The following is a 19,277-nucleotide window of genomic DNA, read 5'->3' as shown; positions in this document are numbered from 1 at the left end:
CAAATAGTTGAATACAAGTAGAATATCAGGGCAAGAGGGAGAATAGTGAACCAAGGCTTGAGAAATGCAACATATGTTTATGTACTATAAATATCATGTGAATGGATTCATATACAATATCAAGTGTGGGTTTTATATTTATGTATAAGAATGTACTGAAGTGCCAATAGTGTCTGTATTTTAAATCATACTTGGCAGTTTGAAGGAATTGAAGATTCCAAGTCAAGATTACCAGTCTGAAAGTTTATCAGGGGAGAATGAAGAAGGCTAGAAATAATATATAACAATAAATACAGAAAAGGTTATATTTGAGAGGTGTAGAAAAGAAATATGGCCAGTGTAGAAGGTAGGATGGCAAATGGGGGAAGAAACTGTGACAGCTCCTCAGTTACTAGTATGGATGGTGGCTTAAGTATGAACAGTTTGGAGATGGACGAGGAGATCGAAACACCTCTGTGCATGAAGATGCATAGTGTGAAAATCAAGTACTGCAGAGATAGAACTTAGAGACAGAGGTTTGGAAGCCATCAACATACATAGGTGGTATGTGAAGTTTTTGGTTTGTATTTGGTCCCAAGGGAGAATAATGGTAATAATCACAGGACCACGCAGGAGAATAGTGTCCTCGGGAGGGGACTGACAGACCAGCCTGAGAGGGCTTCCAAGAGGAACTTGCTAGAAATACAATACTGTTGAATACTGGGGAAACACATTAAGGATGAAAACATGTTAAACTTAGCACTTTAGGCAGACATTGATAGCTTGATGACAGTAATTACACAGAAGCCCTGCTAGACTGTGCTCAGGTGTAATTGTTGAGGAAGTAGAAACTGCAAATGTAGACCATTCTGAATAATTTTGGCAGCAGAAGCAGGAAGAATATAGAAATCCTTGAATTTAATTGAGAGAGACCAGCTTTGCTAAGGGATTTGCATCATATTCATACCTCTAAGTTTTACATGTCTCTTCAAGCTTTGATACATGTATTGTGTAATTTTAAACTTTAAAAAGATACTGAATTAAAGAGAAACAAGCTGTAATAGGGGAGAGATGAAAAGATAAAAGAGGTAGGTCAATAGTTCTCTCACATTTAAGTTACCCATAGAACTTTGAAAAAATGACCATCCATGCCTGGCCATTATCACCTATTCATCACAGTGGTAGATAGGACCTGTTCATAGATACTTTTTTCAAAAGCTCCAGCTAATTCTGATCTCAAGTGAGGGTTAAGAACCACTGAGGAAAGACTCCTTCTGTTAAGATGTAATGACTGAAGCATGTTTACATTCTGTAATTTATGTTACTGTTTTAACTCATTGATTTGAGATGCCCTCAGTTTATATCACATTCGATACTACAGAAGTAAATAGAGCACTGTCCTGGAAGTTGTGACATGATGCAGGTTATGGTGATGATTATCAATTAGCTGCATAATTGTGTGCTGGTCAAAACATTTCCATATGTAGACAAGCATTGAGGTTATGATCCTTAAGTTCTGTTCTATTCTAAACGAAATGCATTGTTCTTGGGTACAAAATGATGCTGGGATCATCTGCAGTAAGTGGCTGGAAATGCTTAGGAATTTTTTTAAAGTAAGAAAGAAGGTCTTAAAATTCTTTTGTTGGGCACAATCATGGCTCTCTAGAGTAAGTAACCAATTTGTATCTGTCGCTGGAGATAATTTCAACTCTAATCAGTTTTAGGATGGTTCACAGGATGAGCCCAATCCTAGACCATCCTTAGAGAACTGCAAGACTCAGACAAAACTCTTGTGTTTTCGTCTACCCTTAATATGGTAAAAAGCCCAATGGGTCTTACTATTTTAAGTGAAATAAACCAGACACAGACAGATACCACATGTTCCTACTCATTTGTGGAAACTCAAAAGTTGGTCCCATTGAAGAACTGAGTGCAATAGTGGTTGCTAGAAATTGAGAGGGTAAGAAGTTAGAAAAGGGCACCAAAACAGAGTTAGGAAGAATTAGTTCTGACTTTATGTAACAGGAAACAGTCTGTTGTTTGGCTACAGTAGCAGGGTTTGGCTGCAACAATCTATGATATACTTCAGAATAATCAGAAGAGTATGAAATTTCCAACACATAATAATGACTATTTGACAAAATAGAAGTGCTCATTACCCTGACTTGATTATTACACATTTATATAGCTATCAAATTATCATAATGTGTCCCATAAGGAAGCACAAGCACTGTCTAAAAAATTAATTTTGAAAAAGTGAAATGTATTTGAAATTCAGTTTGTTGCATTTTATAAAAAGATGGTTTAAAGCCCAAAAGGATAAAGACCATCGAGCTTGGATTTCCTCTGTTGAAAGAGGAGGACATTTCATTAGGATCAGAGAAAGTGGCAGAGCATCTTCTTGCCCCTTTTCAGTACTGTCTGCACCATGGCAGAAGGCAGGCCAGTGACAGGGCATCCCACTTGAGTTGCCTTGGTGATGCAAGAAGCTCCAGAGCACACCTCCAGGAACTATCATGTTACTCTGACTTACTGAATATTTATGGGCACTTAAATTTGATATAATTTGATAAATATCAAATGCTATAAAACTGAATATTTAATGATATAACAAATAGTTTTAGACATGTGTGTGTTTGTATTCCAATCATTTTGTTTCAACTATTTGCTATTGAGATAAGGAAAAATGATTTTTTAGGGCACTCAGTTAAGATTGTGACACTCCGAAGAAAAGAAATGTAATCATTCCAACTAAATATGATTTTTCACCTCAATAAAAGAAGAAAAATCTTTGGAAATACAGAGACATTTACAAGAAATAGTTGAAAGGAGAGGAAAATTATTCTTAAGTAGCAGTTGCAAGCATTTTCTTATCTCCTGGCTTTGTAAGTAGGGCATAAGGTCAGATAGAAGATAATTTCTGCTCCCGCCTTAGGGTCAAGCTTAAGATATGGTAGTGAAAGTTCTTCATATGGTCATAAGACACTTTCAGGGATAAAAACATGCCATAAACACTCAGGAGCAGATGAGTTACCACTGAATGTTCATTTAGCTTGTGAAGCTTTTATACTGACTGATTAGGTAGGCAAAATCAGAACTAAAATAGAAGTTTTACAGCTTAAGAGGATCTATTTTACAGTTATATTTTATGTGCAGTTCTATAGAAAAATTGCAATGTTTACAGAAACTATTTTCACAAATCTTTTAAAGTTCTGAATGACAGTATTAAGTTAACTCTGAATGTGGGCAACTAATACTTAGTGTGGTTTCTGATTCAATTTTTGTGCTTCATTCCTCACCAAAAAGTTATTAAATGATGACAGTGTATCCAAAGCACGTCTTAAAAATGTGAGTGCCTTTCCTTATTGCACCCTTTTAGTGACAGAGGTAATTACTGTTTTTGCAAGGGGCATAGAATCGGGGAGCCAGTGGCAAAAGACAGGCCTATTTTCACTTGAATGGTAGAGACCAAATAATTTAAAATCATGTCTCTGTTGGGTGTAGGGGCTACTCCTGACTTATAAGTAAGAATTAGTCTATTCAGGTGCAACTGTTGCCAGTTAGTATCACTTGTGTACCTTGATACCTGTGTAGCTTGATACTTGTGACAAATGAGCTGTAAACTTGATTTAACTTGAAGTCAAAATTTAACCTCAGGATTGATGAGGCATTTTAGAATTTTGTTATCAAGTTAGAGTTACCTTTATCATCATGTCTTCTTTTAGATTACTCCTCAGAATGAGGAAAAAAAAAAGAAAAAATATGCTCCACTGTTTTTCTTAGAGGGGCTGTTATGTATGTAAATCCCAGTTCTAACTTTTAGCTGGAAATGCATGAACCTGACTGTGCCCTTATTGTTAGGTGAGAGAGGCCAGTCAGTAGCCATGGTCAAATCACATGTTGACTTCTTTCTAATTAGCTCATTAGTTTGGTCTCCTTACAATAAAATTCCAAAGCATTGTCCTTGTTTTTTAATTTAATAAAATGATGTGCAAAGTTCATATGCAATAATTAATTGAAGATTCCAGGAAAGTTTTGAGAAAAAAAAAGTAATAAAGAGGAATTCCTTTACCAAAATTTCATATGGAAAGTCATTGAAATCTGAAGAGATGATTATATTAGCAGAACAAAAAACAAAGTCTAGAATCAGATCCATATATAAGTGAGGCCATATTGCATTATAAAGATAATTAATATCAATAAATTACATTTAGAAGACAACTAGTTTTTGGAAAAATTAAAGGTGAACTAAAGATTTAAAATAGAAAAAACATAAATATAAGGTGCTATTGCCAGGAAGAAAGAGCATGGATAAATTTGAAATTTGAAATTTTTGACTTGAAAATCTAAGTCTTAATTCCATTTTGTTAAAATATTTAATTTTCTTCTCTATTATCCTGTATATATTGTGTGATTCAGAAATATGTATTTATGTATATTTTATATTCCATTTTACTAATATTGCATCATTGTTATTATTTTCAATTATTTTCATGGTTATTTTAACAGCTTATCTTTTTTGCTGATAATTCACTGTTAACAGTTTAGTATAAAAAGCCTTTTTTCTCTTTCTATGCAAGTATACAAAATACATTTATATGCATTTGCCTGACAATCATATAATATATATATATATTATATATATATAAACTATGTCCCTTTTCTCTGCACATTGTGAAAAAAAGATGACCTTTAAAAATCCCATCTTTTCATCTTTTCATTGTCATGTTGAAAAGGTCTCCTATGATATTTGGAAATCAAATTATAAAATGTCATTGTGCTTCTACATTAATTTCTAGGCTGTATTTAAAACCTTTTTTTTGTTATCTATTTTTAAGACATCATTGCACATTTTTATTTTCATCTGAGATTTAATTATTTTTATTGATTTATACTGTTTACATATACTCTCATTTTATAACTAATTATATTTACTTCTTTTCTAATTCTAATTCTAATTAATTAATTTCTTTTCTTTTTTCATTATGGTTTTACTTGTATTATGTGCATTTTGTTTACATTAATAAGTACAATTTATTTAATAAAATTTTGAGGTAAATATCCTATTTTTAACATTTTTAAATGAGTTACAGTAATTGCCAAGAATTCATGATATTGCAATTATTAATTTATAACTAAGTACACTATTTTTTGTTTCCTTTTAAGGAGAAAAAAGCTAATGCTCAGTGGTAATATTTAGTTCTGTCCTCATCATTAATTAAATGCAAAAGTATTTTTTTGTCATTGTTGACTTGTTTTATTCTATGGGGAACAGGGAAGGGGATGTTGTCAGAACCCCTGCAATGGGTCCTGGTCTCCTGTGAGCCACTACAGCACAGGCAAATTAAAGAATAAAGATAGGAAACTAGACTCAGAGTGAAGAAGCTGGGTCTTGGGACCTGATCAGTCTCCCAAGTGCATCCAGTATTTATTGAATATAATCATGGGAAGGAATAGGGAGCTGGGTATGTTTTGAAGGTATCTAGTGAAATACTGCCGAACACCTGGCATGATGGTGCTAGGCAGGGCTGTTAGGGAGGAAGCACTGCTTATCTTGCTTAGATAGAACAAACCAGTACTGGGACCAGGTGCAGTTAGCAAGCAAGCCATCAGGTCCATGAGAAGCCATAATTCAGGGGAAAGGGTTTTAATTGGAGTCATGCTGACCTCAGCTGCACATAACTCAGCAAAGCCCTGCCACTTCACAGACCAGGACCTAGGTTTCCATGGCAGCCATTGGGGGAGGGGCTGTACTCGCCCAGTACACCATCTGACATGCCCATCTGAGTCACACAGAGCTTCAGGCTGACTCCTGATATAAAACAGTATATCCAAATTATGGAAAGCAAGAAGCAGGTGCCAGTCATAGCCCACTAACCCACATAGCCACTGGGCAGGGATGTCTGCTACATTATTCCAGTGACTCAGCATTCTCAATAATTAGCAACATTTCTTGTATTTCTAGACTATTCAAAATAACTATTGTTCTATCATTAATAATATCAGTTTCTGTTGTTTCTTTTTTGTGTGTGGTACCGGGGATCGAACTCAGGTCCTTGTGCTTGCGCAGCAGGTGGCGAAACCACTGAGCTAAATCCCCAGCCCAATAATATCAGTTTCTAATTGTCATAGATTTTATGCACCACTCAGTTTCACAGTGCTCACCATAAATACTTAGCTGCCCCTAATTGGAAGCTTTTAATCCCCATTCCTGGAGTTCTCTTGCATTTTCAGGAGATATTTACAGGAAGCATATGCTTAGGTACTAAATATTGCTTATCTAAAAATGTTTTTCTGTACTTTTACATACATATGACAGCTAAATTAAATAGATTAATCTTGGCCTACATACTTTTTAATTTTTAATGCAATTTTTAAATACATAATAACTAAATTATTGGAAACAGCCTAGATACCCATCAACAAATGAAGGATAAGAAAAATGGGTCATATATACATAAAAAGAATACATATGAGTCATTTGTAGGAAAATGGATGAATCTTGAGACTATAATATTAAGTAAAATAAATCAGACAGAAGGTTAAATATCATGGGATTTTTTTTAATGTGAAAAACTCAAAACACAAATGATTTAAAGAGCAAATAAAAAGAAAGATGGCAGGAAATAGGGAGGTAGACCTTTTTTAGAGATGGGTGAGGGAATTTTGGAAAGGGGATGGAAGTTGTGGAAAGGGATCAACAATGATCAATATTATATATAGACAGACTGTCTATAATATATATACCCATATCCATACATATATGTATGGATATAAAATAAAATTATTATGTACAAATATATACTAAAAGAAAAGATCATTGTAAATTTACATGCAGTTATAAAATATATCACAGAGAAATCCCATATATGCTTTATTAGTTTCCCCAACATAGCATCTTAGAGCCCTGAAGTGCAATATCACAATCAGGATGTAGATGTAGATACAGTGGAGATATAAAATATTTTCATTGCCATAGGAAGGATCCCTTATTATAACCACTTCCGTGTCCCTCCAGCTTCCAAACCCTGCTGTATCCCTGGCAACTGTGAATCTGATTTTCATCTCTACAATTTTGTCATTTCAAGAATGTTATATAAATGAAATCATACAGTATGTAATCTTTTCAGGTTAGCTTTTTTCACTCAGCATAATTCCCTGGATATTCATTGGGATATTATTTATATCAATAATTTCTGAATTTTTTCCACCTAAATAAGCTTTAGAATTTTAGTTGAGTCTGTGATCCCCATCCTTGACATTTAATAGTTTCCCAATGTTTTGATTTGGTTTCTGCTTATTTTCTTTTCTAATTTTTCTCTGACAAGGTTAATTCTTATTCCAATCTTAGTTTTTACTATGTTGAAAGACATCTTTAGCTATAGCCTCATTAGTGATTCTGACTTTATGAATTCTTTATTTAGCACTTGGATTATTCTCAGGTTTGTGACTATTATCTGCTCTTTATTGCCTCATATACTGTTTCTAAGTAGGATATGGATTATAGTATTATAAGAATTATGGAGCACATAGAAGTTGCTATGTAATTGTTCACTAAATGATTAAATCAATGAATAACTTTCATGTCTCTGAGGTTATCTGGTATTTTTCTTTAATAATATTTCCCCTTTGTTTTGCTTTTCTTCCTTAGGTTTATATGCTGTTTTACTAAATTCAATTTTGGTGGTATTGGTTGGACTGTTTGTTCCAGTGATAGTATGAGTTGTTTCAAAACTGGTATTTTTAAAGCATTTTGAGATGGAATGCAGCGGTGTCCCAGGGGAAGGTCAGGAGCTGCTCAAGAAAGGACCACAATGTGGGACCTAATGAGGTCATAAGATTGGTTTTATATATGATGAGCAAGAATTACACTGAGTGAAACAGAAAGCATATTTCTTACCGTGAGATAAAGGAGTTACAAATGAGGAAAGCAGGAAATTGAGAAGAAAACTTTTGGTGTTGGATTGGAATTTTAATTTCAGGAGTTAGAGACTTTTGTTTTGTTTTGCTTTGCATTCTTTTAGCTTTGTTCGCTGAGAGGATGAGGGACCAACGATACTCCAGTAACTGAGACTGTCTAGTACCCAAATATGGTTTCCAAGCACCATTGTCTACTACAGGGAACCAGCACTCTTTGAAGCAATGGCTGATCCTAGGGCTGGGGCCCAGGAAAGCACAGATGGAGTCTGGAGCTATTTTTCTGTGCTGAAAGTAAGGAAGTACTTGACAAATGATAGGACAACTCTTGAACAGACTCCTGATGGCCAAATCTGGGACAACTTGAGCACCAAAATAACTGAGGATAATAACTCACTATTCAGCAGCTACCATGCCTGTGGTGAAGAAACCTAGCTTGGTGCCACCTCCATCAAGTAAACATCACCAGAAATTGATCAGCAGAATTGGGTGACTCTGTGTGGTGGCCATGGCAGTGCCTTCTGAGACCTCCTTCAAGAGAACATGCTGTGGAGACATGGATATCTTAGGCTTTCAGCCTGTCCCTGTGACCACTGAGGTCCTGTTTTGCCTAGGATGCTCCCAGCCAGTAACAGCATTCTGAGGGTGCCCTGCCACCCATTCCTGCCTAGAAGAAACAGGAAACTTAGGGTTTGGGGATGCCCCATCCATTGCGTTGCTTGAGTAGTCTCACTCTAGACTGCATTCTGAGATTCTTTTAACTGCATTCTGAATGCTTTAAATTCTGGTAAGTAGTCCCTTGGTCTACTTACTGTCTTTCCTTGCCTCCTCCTGCTTCTTCCCCCTCATCCTTCACAGGTGTTGTCTCAATACATCTCTTTTGTGTTTAATCCATCTTGGTATCTACTTCTTGGAAGAGCTGAATTACACAACCAGATACGATGCATTGAAGGGAGAAAAAATATAACTTATATGACATTTCTGCCAAAAATGCATAATATGAATCTCTTCATGAGGAAATACCAGATGCAAACTGAGAGTCGTTATAGAAAATAACTGATCCATAGCCTCTGAAGGTCAAGATTAGTACTAAAATAAGACAAGAACTGTTGTAGATTGAAGGCATTTAAAAATAGGGTGTGATGGATTCTGCTTTTAATCCCAGAATTCTAGGCCTAAGCAGGAAGATCACAGATTTGAGCCCAGCTCAGACATTTTAGTGATTTAGGGAGACGCTGTCTTCAAGATTGAAAAAAGGAGGTGATGGCCGAAGACCTAGCTCAGTGTGAAGGCCCCAGGTTCAAACCCTCAGTAACAAGGAAAAAAAGTGAGAGACATAACAACTAAATGATATGACAACTAAATGCAGTGTGTGATCCTGGATTGAATTTTCAAATCACAAAGGACATTATTAAGATAATTGGAATAGGAAACAGGGAGATGGATCTTTTGCAAATGGGAAGGGGACCAAGAGATGAAGGGAGGGGGAGAGAGGAGGTGAAGGGGAAGAAGTGAATTCAGATGTGTCATGGACACGCACCAACTCCCCATGATGAATATAATCATTATGTACTGCAAACATGTACTAATAAACATTTTTTATAAGTAAACTGGAAAACTTTAATTAGTTCTCTGAATTAAATAGTAATAATGTACTAGTACTGTATTTGTTTCTCAGTTTCAATTGCAGAAGAAGAAATACTGAAGAAATAGGATAATGAATGGGATCATCATGTTTGAAACTGGCTGAGAAAAAGTAATTTTTTCTGTTACTGCAACTTCTTTATAAATTTGGAAATCTTGCTTTTTCTAAGAGTAAACCTAATTGAGTAGGGAGAATGGGTCAAAAGGGGCCAAGAAAGAAAAAATTAGAGACAAGTTAGAAGACTATTTTAGATATCTAGACCTGAAAGAGTAGGCCAGCAGTTGGAGCAAGCAATGGTAGATTCCAAAGTATATTCAAGTGACAGAATTCACAGAACTCATTAACAAATTGGATACTGGAGATAAGAGAATTATTAAAGATGGTTTTTTGTTGTTACTGCTGACTTGAACACCTGTTTAGTTGCTAGCTATTTAGTGTAGTGAGAATAGTGGGATAAGTTTGGGAGGAAATTCAAGAGTTCTGTTTGGTGCATATTTTATTTTTTATTATTTATTTATTTGAGACAGTATCTTGCTATGTAGTTCAGGCTGGCCTTGAATTCACTATGTATCCCAGGCTGGCCTTGAACTCTTGAGGTTCTTTCTGATTTAGCTATGTATGCCACCACACCTGGCATGCTTGATGCATATTTTAATTGAGCCTATTAGGTAGATATCCAAGAGGAGATAGTAGTAAGTAGCAGGCAGTTGGTTATATGAGTCTAGAATAAAAGTCTTAAATAGAGATATAAATTTGAGAATCATTAGCAAATAGAGCCATTGGGATGGATGAGATCACCTGGAGGGAAAAAAAGACATTAAAGAGAGACCTTAATTAAACCCTGGTGACTTCCAACATTTACAGATCAGTTAGAAGATGAAAACCAGCTAAGGTGGGCCGGGGTTTTAGCTCAGTGGTTCTGCCACCTGCCTTACAAGGGCAAGGACCCGAGTTCGACCCCTGGTACCAAAAAAAAAAAAAAAAAAAAAGAAAACCAGCTGAGGAGACCAATTATGATGGAACACGTTTAAGCAGTTACTCATCGATACCAGACTTTTAAAGCTTCATGAATGAAGAATACTAGGTATTTAGCCAAGAGGAAGGCATGCCAGAGTGCTGAGTAGCTTGGCTCCTCTCAGGAAGTGGTTCAAGTGGTAATTTCCCCTCAGGCTGTGTAGGCTGACCCTTCCTTCTAGCATCATCCTCCATTGTAAAAGTGGATTAAAACAGTTTAACTCTGCACCAGGTTTTTAATTTGCACATGCAATAGGCTCCTCCTTAAAAGAGCTCTGGGAATTACTCCACTGCTCCTGGGGCTCATTAGAAGCTTCTAGAGTTAGCAAACAGGTAACTGTTTTCCTTATTACTTATAGAAAAAGCAGAAGACTACCCTCACTTTCAATTAATTAGGAGAATAATGATCAGAGTTGTGAGAATTTTCTTAAATACAATAGGCTTGAGGCTACTTAAATACTTTTCACAAAATATGAATTTTAAGTGATACACCCCTAAAAGATATAAAATAGGTGGTTTGGTTTTAAACATTTTATATATCACTAAACAAATTAAACAAAAATAGCTGACACTCTGTAGATAAGGATAGGTGATAGACCTTTTGGGGTACCTCAGTAACAAATGAGGAGAGACTAAGTAGGGATGGAAATAGTCCCTCTTAGGAGCAGTAGAAATGATGGGGTGTCTTGATGACCTTTCAGCGGAGAGTGTCTAAGAAGATGTCCAGTTACTCTTGGTGACTCTGAGGAATTTGTTTCAGTGTCCTGTAGGATCCATGCTTTGTATAACTACTACAAGCCTTGTTGTAAGAATTGAGGTTGGAGAATCTTACCTGATCTGTTAGTTTAACAGAAAGTTTTATCTTAGCTCTGTCATTAACTGGGCAGATGCTTCAGTAGATGCACTTTGGTTTATGTTCTCTGTCCTCCTCACTTCATGAGAAAGCACAATCAGAGTTCTCAGTGCATATCTCTCCAAAGTATTAACAGTGAAATGGGTAGTAGTGTATGGGTTTTCTTGAATGGCCTTTGCCATGGCACAGAACGAAAGAAACATCCCAGTAGAGAAAATCTCTTTTCCTTATCTATAACCCTTGCACATTTGCTTTTTTTGTATTAGGTAGACCAGGAACCTTAATTGGGGCTCAGCTGAAGCAGACATATGGAAATAAAATGTTTTATGAAATCTTAGAGATGCCTACTAATGTACACTCTTACTTCTACACCCCTGGCCTCTCAAAAGCATTGGTTCTGTTTTCTGTCTTGGTCATCAGTGTACACCCAGCACTTAGCACAGTACAGTATCTGGCAGGAGAACATACATTGTATATGTAGCAAAATTCATATCATCTTATGTAGGTGAAGTGCTACTTGCTCATTTTGATGGATTTAATAGATATTAAAAATGTTGATATTAATCATTTTCATTTTTCATATGTGATGGAAATACTAGATTTAATGTCTAGAATTCTGCCAGACTAAATGACCTTGCTTTTCCTAGATTGCTGCAGACAAAAACATTAGTTTCTTGTGAATTCAATAAAAGTTCCTGAATTTTTAAAAATAAATTTATTAAGAGGTATTATAGAGTCCAGTATAAAAAAATATGGCCATTAGGATTTAGAAATTAATTTCCTTATTTTAAGTGGTTTAAATATTTATTATTAATATCCAGTTGTGGGATTTTTTTTCCTTCAGGGGCCACATGGAACCCAGAGTTTTGTGTGTGTTAGGCAAGTGCTCTGTCTCTGTGCTAAAACCTCAGCCCCTGAGCCCCTCAAATGTTTATTTTTCTATATTTATTTTTGTTAGACATTTTCATATTTCATTTGTTTCAGGAATATATATGCAGATCTATAGAAATAAGAAAAAAATGTATCAATTACCTTGAAAATATCATCCCCCAAACCAGTATTTTATAACTGCAAACATTCTTTATGGAATGGAAAATTAATATTAAACATTAGGTTCCAAATAATCAAAAATATTTATCTAAATAATTTTTGAATATGTATAAATATAGTAGCAGTTCACATAAATTGTTTTAATGATTTGAATGTCTGTCTTGGTAATAAAATATATTCCATTTACTATTTTTCCTCTCTGATAATAGAGTTTTGTAGAAGGCAAACAATGTCTGTTTTTCATTGGGCTTTGGTCATTGTAGTTTGATTTCTCCATTCTAAAAGTGTTCCTATTTTTTATTTTTAAACATACACATGTATTTAAATTATGGTAGGAAAAAAATTGTGGTTGTCTTAACATTTTATAATTATTATGGCTTGTTTTCTTTAAGTTGTGATTAACATTAAAACAAAGCATTTCTATTTCCAGGGGGAGATGTTCCATGCATGAACCAAATATTAATTAATATTATTGTCATACAAATAAATATTAATAGTTTCTCTGATGTGAGAAACCGAAGCATAAGTAAGGATCAAAATGTAGACAAGATCATGTGAAATAGGAAGAAAAGGTCCAAAGGGGAAGGGGAAGTGGGAGGGGAGGGTGAAAGGAAAGAAGGGAATGGAATTAATATGAGAAAAGGAAAAAATGGAAACAAAGTCTTTGTACATAGAGAGGGATGGAGGGGTTGAAGGGAGGGCAGGAGAAGGGAAAAATAAGAACCAACAGAGATTATGTAAAGGTGCAAATTCCCAACGATGAATGTCATCATACTGTATACCTAAAATGTAGCAATAAACTTAATGAATAAAAAATAAATATAAATGTAAATATGTATATACAGGGTTAAGAAGGTACAGAGAAAAACCAGCCTATAAAACCAAACCAAAAAGAAAAAAAGGTCACCGAAATATTTGTGATTTGGTCAAAACAAATTTTGATAAATTGTATTGAACATATCATGTGAGATGGTTATTTTGACTTTAGGGCAGATCCAGAAGTTGCACGGAGGCAGATCCTGTGAATAAGGTGGATGAGAGGGCACACTGTAGTGTTTTCACAACCCTGCCTTTCCGATGGATGGCACTAGGCAGCAGCATTCACTGTATTTTCGATCATGCTTCATAAAGACACAAAACAGAACTTCTAGAACTGCTTCAGAACGTGGCAAGAACAGTGGGATAAGTGTGTTTGAAGTGAAGGGGGTATTTTGAAGGGGATTAATGGCAATGTGTCTTTTACTGTAATAAATTTTTTTATTTAAACTTTTGCCACACATTTTGTTCCTAACTCTTGCTTCCTAATCTGTAACTGACATTAAAGTAAATGTTCATATTCAGCAATCCTCTGACAAAGGACAACTCACATAGATTATATAATTACTTATTTTGCTTCTTGTCCAAGAATTATATAGGGAAAATTGTTTGAGAACGAAGACTAATAATTTTCCCATTTATATTTTGTTATACTGCATATTAGTTGTTTTTAGCTATTAAATAGGCAACAAGTATCATGGAGTTAGAGGTAAGATTAGATCTTTATGTGACTAAAACTAAATTTGTTTGATTATTTCAGATAAATAATTTTTTACTATTTCTATGAATTGCTTATTTCCCAATTAATCATAATTGGCAAATGTTTAGGCTTGAATACTGGGATCACAGGGATTCCATGAAGGAAAGCTTTCTAGAGAAGGGATACTGGCAAGGTTTTTTTTTTTTTCTCCAAATATGATAGTGATGTGAGTAATGGCATCAAAGAAAGTCAAAATAGTTTAGAAACACATAGTCATAGAAACAGCTCAGGGAAATCCAGCTTATTAGAGGCTGATCAGACCTCCAATCACCTGACCAAGGGTACGGCAGCAGGACAATAAAAGACAAGACAAGATCTTAATGCATAAATGGGGGGCCCAGGATGGTCAAAGCTCCTACCAGGCTAAACTGTCCTGAAGCTTGCCAATATTTATTGAACACGCAGCTTCTTGAAGGGTAAGGGGCTGTTCAGGGAACAGTGAAGTGGAGAGCACTGACCTGAGCAGGATTCTAGCAACAAGGGAACAAGACATTCTAGTAGGAACAGATCATTGATTAATGGGAAATTTAATTTTTCCCATACATTAACTTCTGCCTCTATAGAAGTTTTGTGTATGAGTCATGTTGCCCTTAGCTGCACTACTGTCTTGCCATTCAAGACGTCACAGTGTCACAGATCATTGAGACCTCTGCTGTGACCAGTGGTCTGGGGAGCTGTTCCTTTCCCACACACCAACTGCTGGCTCTTCAGGGAAGCCACTGTGGGCTAATAGGCAGACGCAGACTTTTACTATGAAAAGCCAGTTTAGGAACTTGTATCTCACTCAGGGCGGTCTCCATCACCAGCTGGCATAAGTAAGAAGGTAGTAATTTATAAGCATCTACACTCAAATGTTTTCATTATGTTTGAAATTTGTTCATGGTACATTAATCGTGGTAGCTTACCTGGATACGGTTTGTGATTTTCCAGAGTCTTCCTCAATAGAAGTGTTCAGGTAAAGACAAGCCATGGTTTTTTTTCCTCAAAGAGGAAAGAAAACAATTTCATCTTGATTACGATAGAGATTTGATTGCAATAGCCAGAGAATGCTGTCTACACGCATGCTTGAATATGTATGGTGGTGGGGGAAGCCTGTATCCCTGAGTACCCATGATGTGGCAGAAAGAGGGAAGCAAAGGTGACTCTGAGGCCCTGATAATAACAGACTAGTGTCAAGGAAAGTATCAGTAAGAAGAGCTTGACCAATGTGTTGGGGTGGAGAAGATGATGAATTCTTCGGGGACTCGTAGACCTAGAGGAACCAGGAGGAGATCCAAGTGGATAGTTTGTGAAAGCAGTTGGAGTATCTTTCCTAGAGCTTGTGGAGAGATCAGGACAGGAGGTTTAAATTTGAGTGCACTGCTTATGACAGCATTAGAAGTAACAGAGACTTCCAACAAAGAAAGTATAAAGATAAGCTAAAGGTCCTCATCATGCCACCTGACCAACCACTTTCAGAGGAGGAGAAACTCAGAGATGGGCCAGCTGGCCTCCTTGATGTTCCTGAGTCCATCAAGCACTGCTTCCAACCTGCTCTTCCATCTTCTCTTTCCTCCAAAGATGGGGCACTTCCCCAGTGCTCTCATAATGTTCTCTGTATTTCCAACACTGCATTCATCAGAGTATGACATTTCCCTGTTCAGGTTTTTGTGTCACTTATTACAATAAATGTTCACCGGATGGATGAGAGGGAGCAGTTGAAGGGGAAGAAGTTGTGCTCAGGGCTTCCTTTCAGAAATCAAGGTCTTAGAGTCTGATAGATTGGCTTGATGACATGGAGCTTCAGTGAAAATATAATCAGACATCCACTGTGTGCTGGGCATTCCTGGAAGAAAGACCAGACATTATTAAAGTAGCAGAACTCTTTCAACTTTGCGGCTCTGGTTTTCCAGGAACTGGAATCATCTGTGGTCAGGTTTCTCCTAAGTGGCAGCAGAACCAACATTCAAGTCCCCACAGTGATTGGGTCCCTACTGAGGTCACCTGCCTACTAAGAAGCAGGGCCCCCGGTGGATGCCCAGGGGAGATGAGGTGACCATTGGGACAGTAAGGTATAATGTAGGGGCAAAGCCAAAACAAAGTTATGGACATTAGTGGTATGTGAAATAAATAGTTGAGGACAGTGGGGAAAGAGGAGTAAATTCTTTCCTACAATTTTTAATGTCAAAATTACAACATACTGTATTATCAGAGAGGAGGATGCTATGCTGGAATTGTCTTTGCTGTGTATTTGAGGTTCCATAGATGAAGGAGAGTTTAGAAAGAGAAAGACCATCAGGAGAAAAGGAAGCCTCTTGTCAGTATTCGAGTGTTGAGTCTCCGTGTTTTTACTTAAGTATTGCTCTTGGTTTGATATGGAAATACAAGTGAAATATAATGTTAAAAATTTTATGAAGTCCTAAAATGTATGACACAGATACAGTGTGGGCTTTGGAAATAGACCCAGCTCCCGAGTCAGCTCTACCATTTGCTATTTGTATTAAGTGTAAGTTGTGACTTAAGCTTTTATTCCTCATTCTCTTTGGGTCTTACTTCAGGCACTAAATGAAAGAATCATGAAAAGCATCTAGCTAGCATACAATCCATGCCACAGTCAATACTAGTCCAAATTACTGGAATTGTTATGGATTAAAAATTTTTATTGTGGCAAAGTATACATAAAATGAAACTTACCGTGTTAACCATTTTAAGTGTACAGTCAAGTGGCAGCAAATACTTTTACACTGTGATGCAACTGCCATCACCTTCCACTCCAGAACTTCCCAAGCTTGTTCATTCAACAACAATGCCTGTATCTTTCTCCCTTGGACTCTGATAATCACCATCTTGTTTTCTGTCTCTATGAATTTGCCTGTTCTAGGTACCTTGTGTAAGTGAGATTATACTATTTTTGTCCGTATGTATCTGGCTTACTAAGACTTTTTTTAATATCAAAAGCTAAATCTAGACTTTTAATTGTTGATTATTGGGCTTTCTGTTCTGTATGAGACCCGATCTGCAGGCATAAATTCCATCTCTCTGATAACATCTATTAATTACAGACACAATATTCTTAGGAGAAAATATGCTACAGTGTAGGTTTTAGATGTTCAGTTTATTTTGACAAGCATTATAGAAAAATATTTTTTAAAGACTGTTGAAAATCTGAAAACATTTCTGAAACACAGCTTCTAAATTCTTCGGTGATTTTGTTGTGGTTGTGGATGAAAGTTCTCAGCCTGAATATACCAATGTTTTACTCACCAACGTCTTCATTGCTCTCCCAAAGTGACTATAATGAAGTTGGGCAGAAAAATGGTTGTTAATGAGGCATAAATATTTAGTGTTTATTAAAAAAAGACAAAAGCCCAAATTAAGAGATATGATTAACTATTCAGAAAAAGCTCTACTTGAAAGAAAGTTTCTCTCACAGACGTGTAGTAGTTACACAACCTGTTTCTTTTTATCACATATATGAGCTAAAGGAGCTGTTTCCCTGGTGTGAAAGGGTACATTCCCTCAGATCTATATAATGATGCCAGTCAAGGATACAAAGCAAGAATCATGACCCCCGGAACTGTCAAGTACCAAGGAATTTGTTTCTACAGCAAGAGATCACCCACATGAAATCTCTTAGGCTTTTTACCTTCTTACTCTGATGACTTTCAGTGCAAATGTGGTTCTATCAGTCAAGTGGAACATCCTAAACTTTACAAAAATGGGGGCAGACTATGTCTCCTTAGCAACTTCACACCTGGTCTTTCTGATGTCCCCGACCCAGATCATGAAGACTCACTACAATCAACAAATACTATTTCTGACTGCGGGCTTTGCTTTCCTTATATAACCTTGAACAAGGAGCTTATTGTTTCTGAAACTTGATTGTAAGCTATGAGGACAAAGATAGCTTGTGAAAATACCTTAGCACAGCTGGTGGCTGGTAATAAGCTACATAAGTAAATAACAGATTTAGGGAAGAAGTATGTAGGGATAGATGTTGTACTTTTCTGGCCCCTTTTCTCCGTGAGACTATTTTACATTTTTCTCCCCACAATCATCTCACAGCTTCTTGTTCTTCTAATAGGGAACTGAAATTTCCACCTCATTTGCCCATAAACTCATAAGGCCTGTCCAACCTCAGGCATTTTGCCTGGTGTAAGCCAAGACTGCCCCCAGAAACCACTGCCCTTGGGATTTAATAATTTTAACTCATACGCATTTCCTTCGGGACTCGGCCTGCTGCTTCACAAAGCAGGTTTGATAGCTTCTTATCTCTAGCTTTTAATCTAAAAGAAATGACATTGATTCAGACAGACATTTGAAAGGACACTGTGATCAACAAGGGAGGCAAAAATCCCATAACAACAAGAGCAAACAGTATTTGCAATTGACATTAACCCCAGACTCTGTTAGGAAAAGTGGTACTAGGTGGTATGTATACTTCTATTTCTTTGAGTAATTATGCAGGTATTTATGGAGTGCTTACAACAGCCCAGGGACTGTGATTTTAGCACCACACATGTATTGTTTTACCCACTCAGCAATCTCAGGAGGTAGGTGCTGCTCTTACCCATTCTAGAGATAAAGAATCAAAAGCTTAGGTTAATAACTTGCCTAGCTTTTCCAGTGGTAGAGCTGGATTAAAACCACTGTGACCTGAGCATCCACTGTCTGGCCACATCCCAGGGCATTCAGTAGTATGTTCCCATGCACTTACTCAATCCAGAAGAAAACAGCATTGAGTTCTTCCTTTAGATGGAGGTATCTGGTGGGCTTTAATGATCCTTGTTACTGCACAATTTTACCTTCTCGATTTTTCTTCTATCGAGGCCCTTACTATCAACTTTTTCCTATACTAAATCCATCTAATGTCCTCTGTTCCTTGCAGGAAGAAGGACAAGGCTTCTGGAGGGTCACACAACTGTGTGTGTCTGAAATCCCGTCAAGGACGTGGCGACAGAACATGCTGAATTCATTCAACAATAAATGGTGGCTTCAGGTATTCTTGTGGCTGGAATTTTTCCTTTGTGTCCAAATAGTAAGAACTTTTGATTAACTCCTTGCGAAGATGAAGAATTAGGAATGTTCCAGGTCCAATATCTTATTTGTTCTGGTCAGAAATTAAGTCCCTGGTATAAAATTTATTGACTGAACAAAACCCATTAGGTGGTTTCATAGGATTATTAGTGTGATTTACAGAGTGAATTCACACCAGATAGTCCCTTGGGAAGGCTCTATTTCTTCTATTAGAACTTCAATTTCAT

At 36.5% G+C, this 19,277-nt stretch overlaps 1 protein-coding gene across 2 annotated transcripts in view; it reads left to right on the top strand.

The window, feature by feature from the left end:
• The window catches only part of Tmem64 (transmembrane protein 64), a 50,193-nt gene extending 31,204 nt beyond the window's left edge, over window positions 1-18,989 (top strand). The window contains exon 4 of one of the 2 annotated variants that reach the window (XM_087190579.1): window positions 18,902-18,989. In XM_087190579.1, coding sequence (XP_087046705.1) covers window positions 18,902-18,948 — 47 coding nt within the window. In that variant the 3' untranslated portion in view covers window positions 18,949-18,989. Of the gene's footprint in view, window positions 1-7,630; window positions 12,527-18,901 lie in introns of those variants that run through there. The other variant, XM_087190578.1, reaches the window with a different exon arrangement.
• Window positions 18,990-19,277: the final 288 nt, after the last annotated feature.

Source organism: Heterocephalus glaber, unplaced genomic scaffold (genome assembly GCF_053883595.1).
Source record: "Heterocephalus glaber isolate CG9 unplaced genomic scaffold, H.glaber_assembly_v1.0 deba00001553, whole genome shotgun sequence".
In the NCBI taxonomy this organism is placed as follows: domain Eukaryota; kingdom Metazoa; phylum Chordata; class Mammalia; order Rodentia; family Bathyergidae; genus Heterocephalus; species Heterocephalus glaber.
This window is presented reverse-complemented; position numbering and strand designations above follow the sequence as displayed.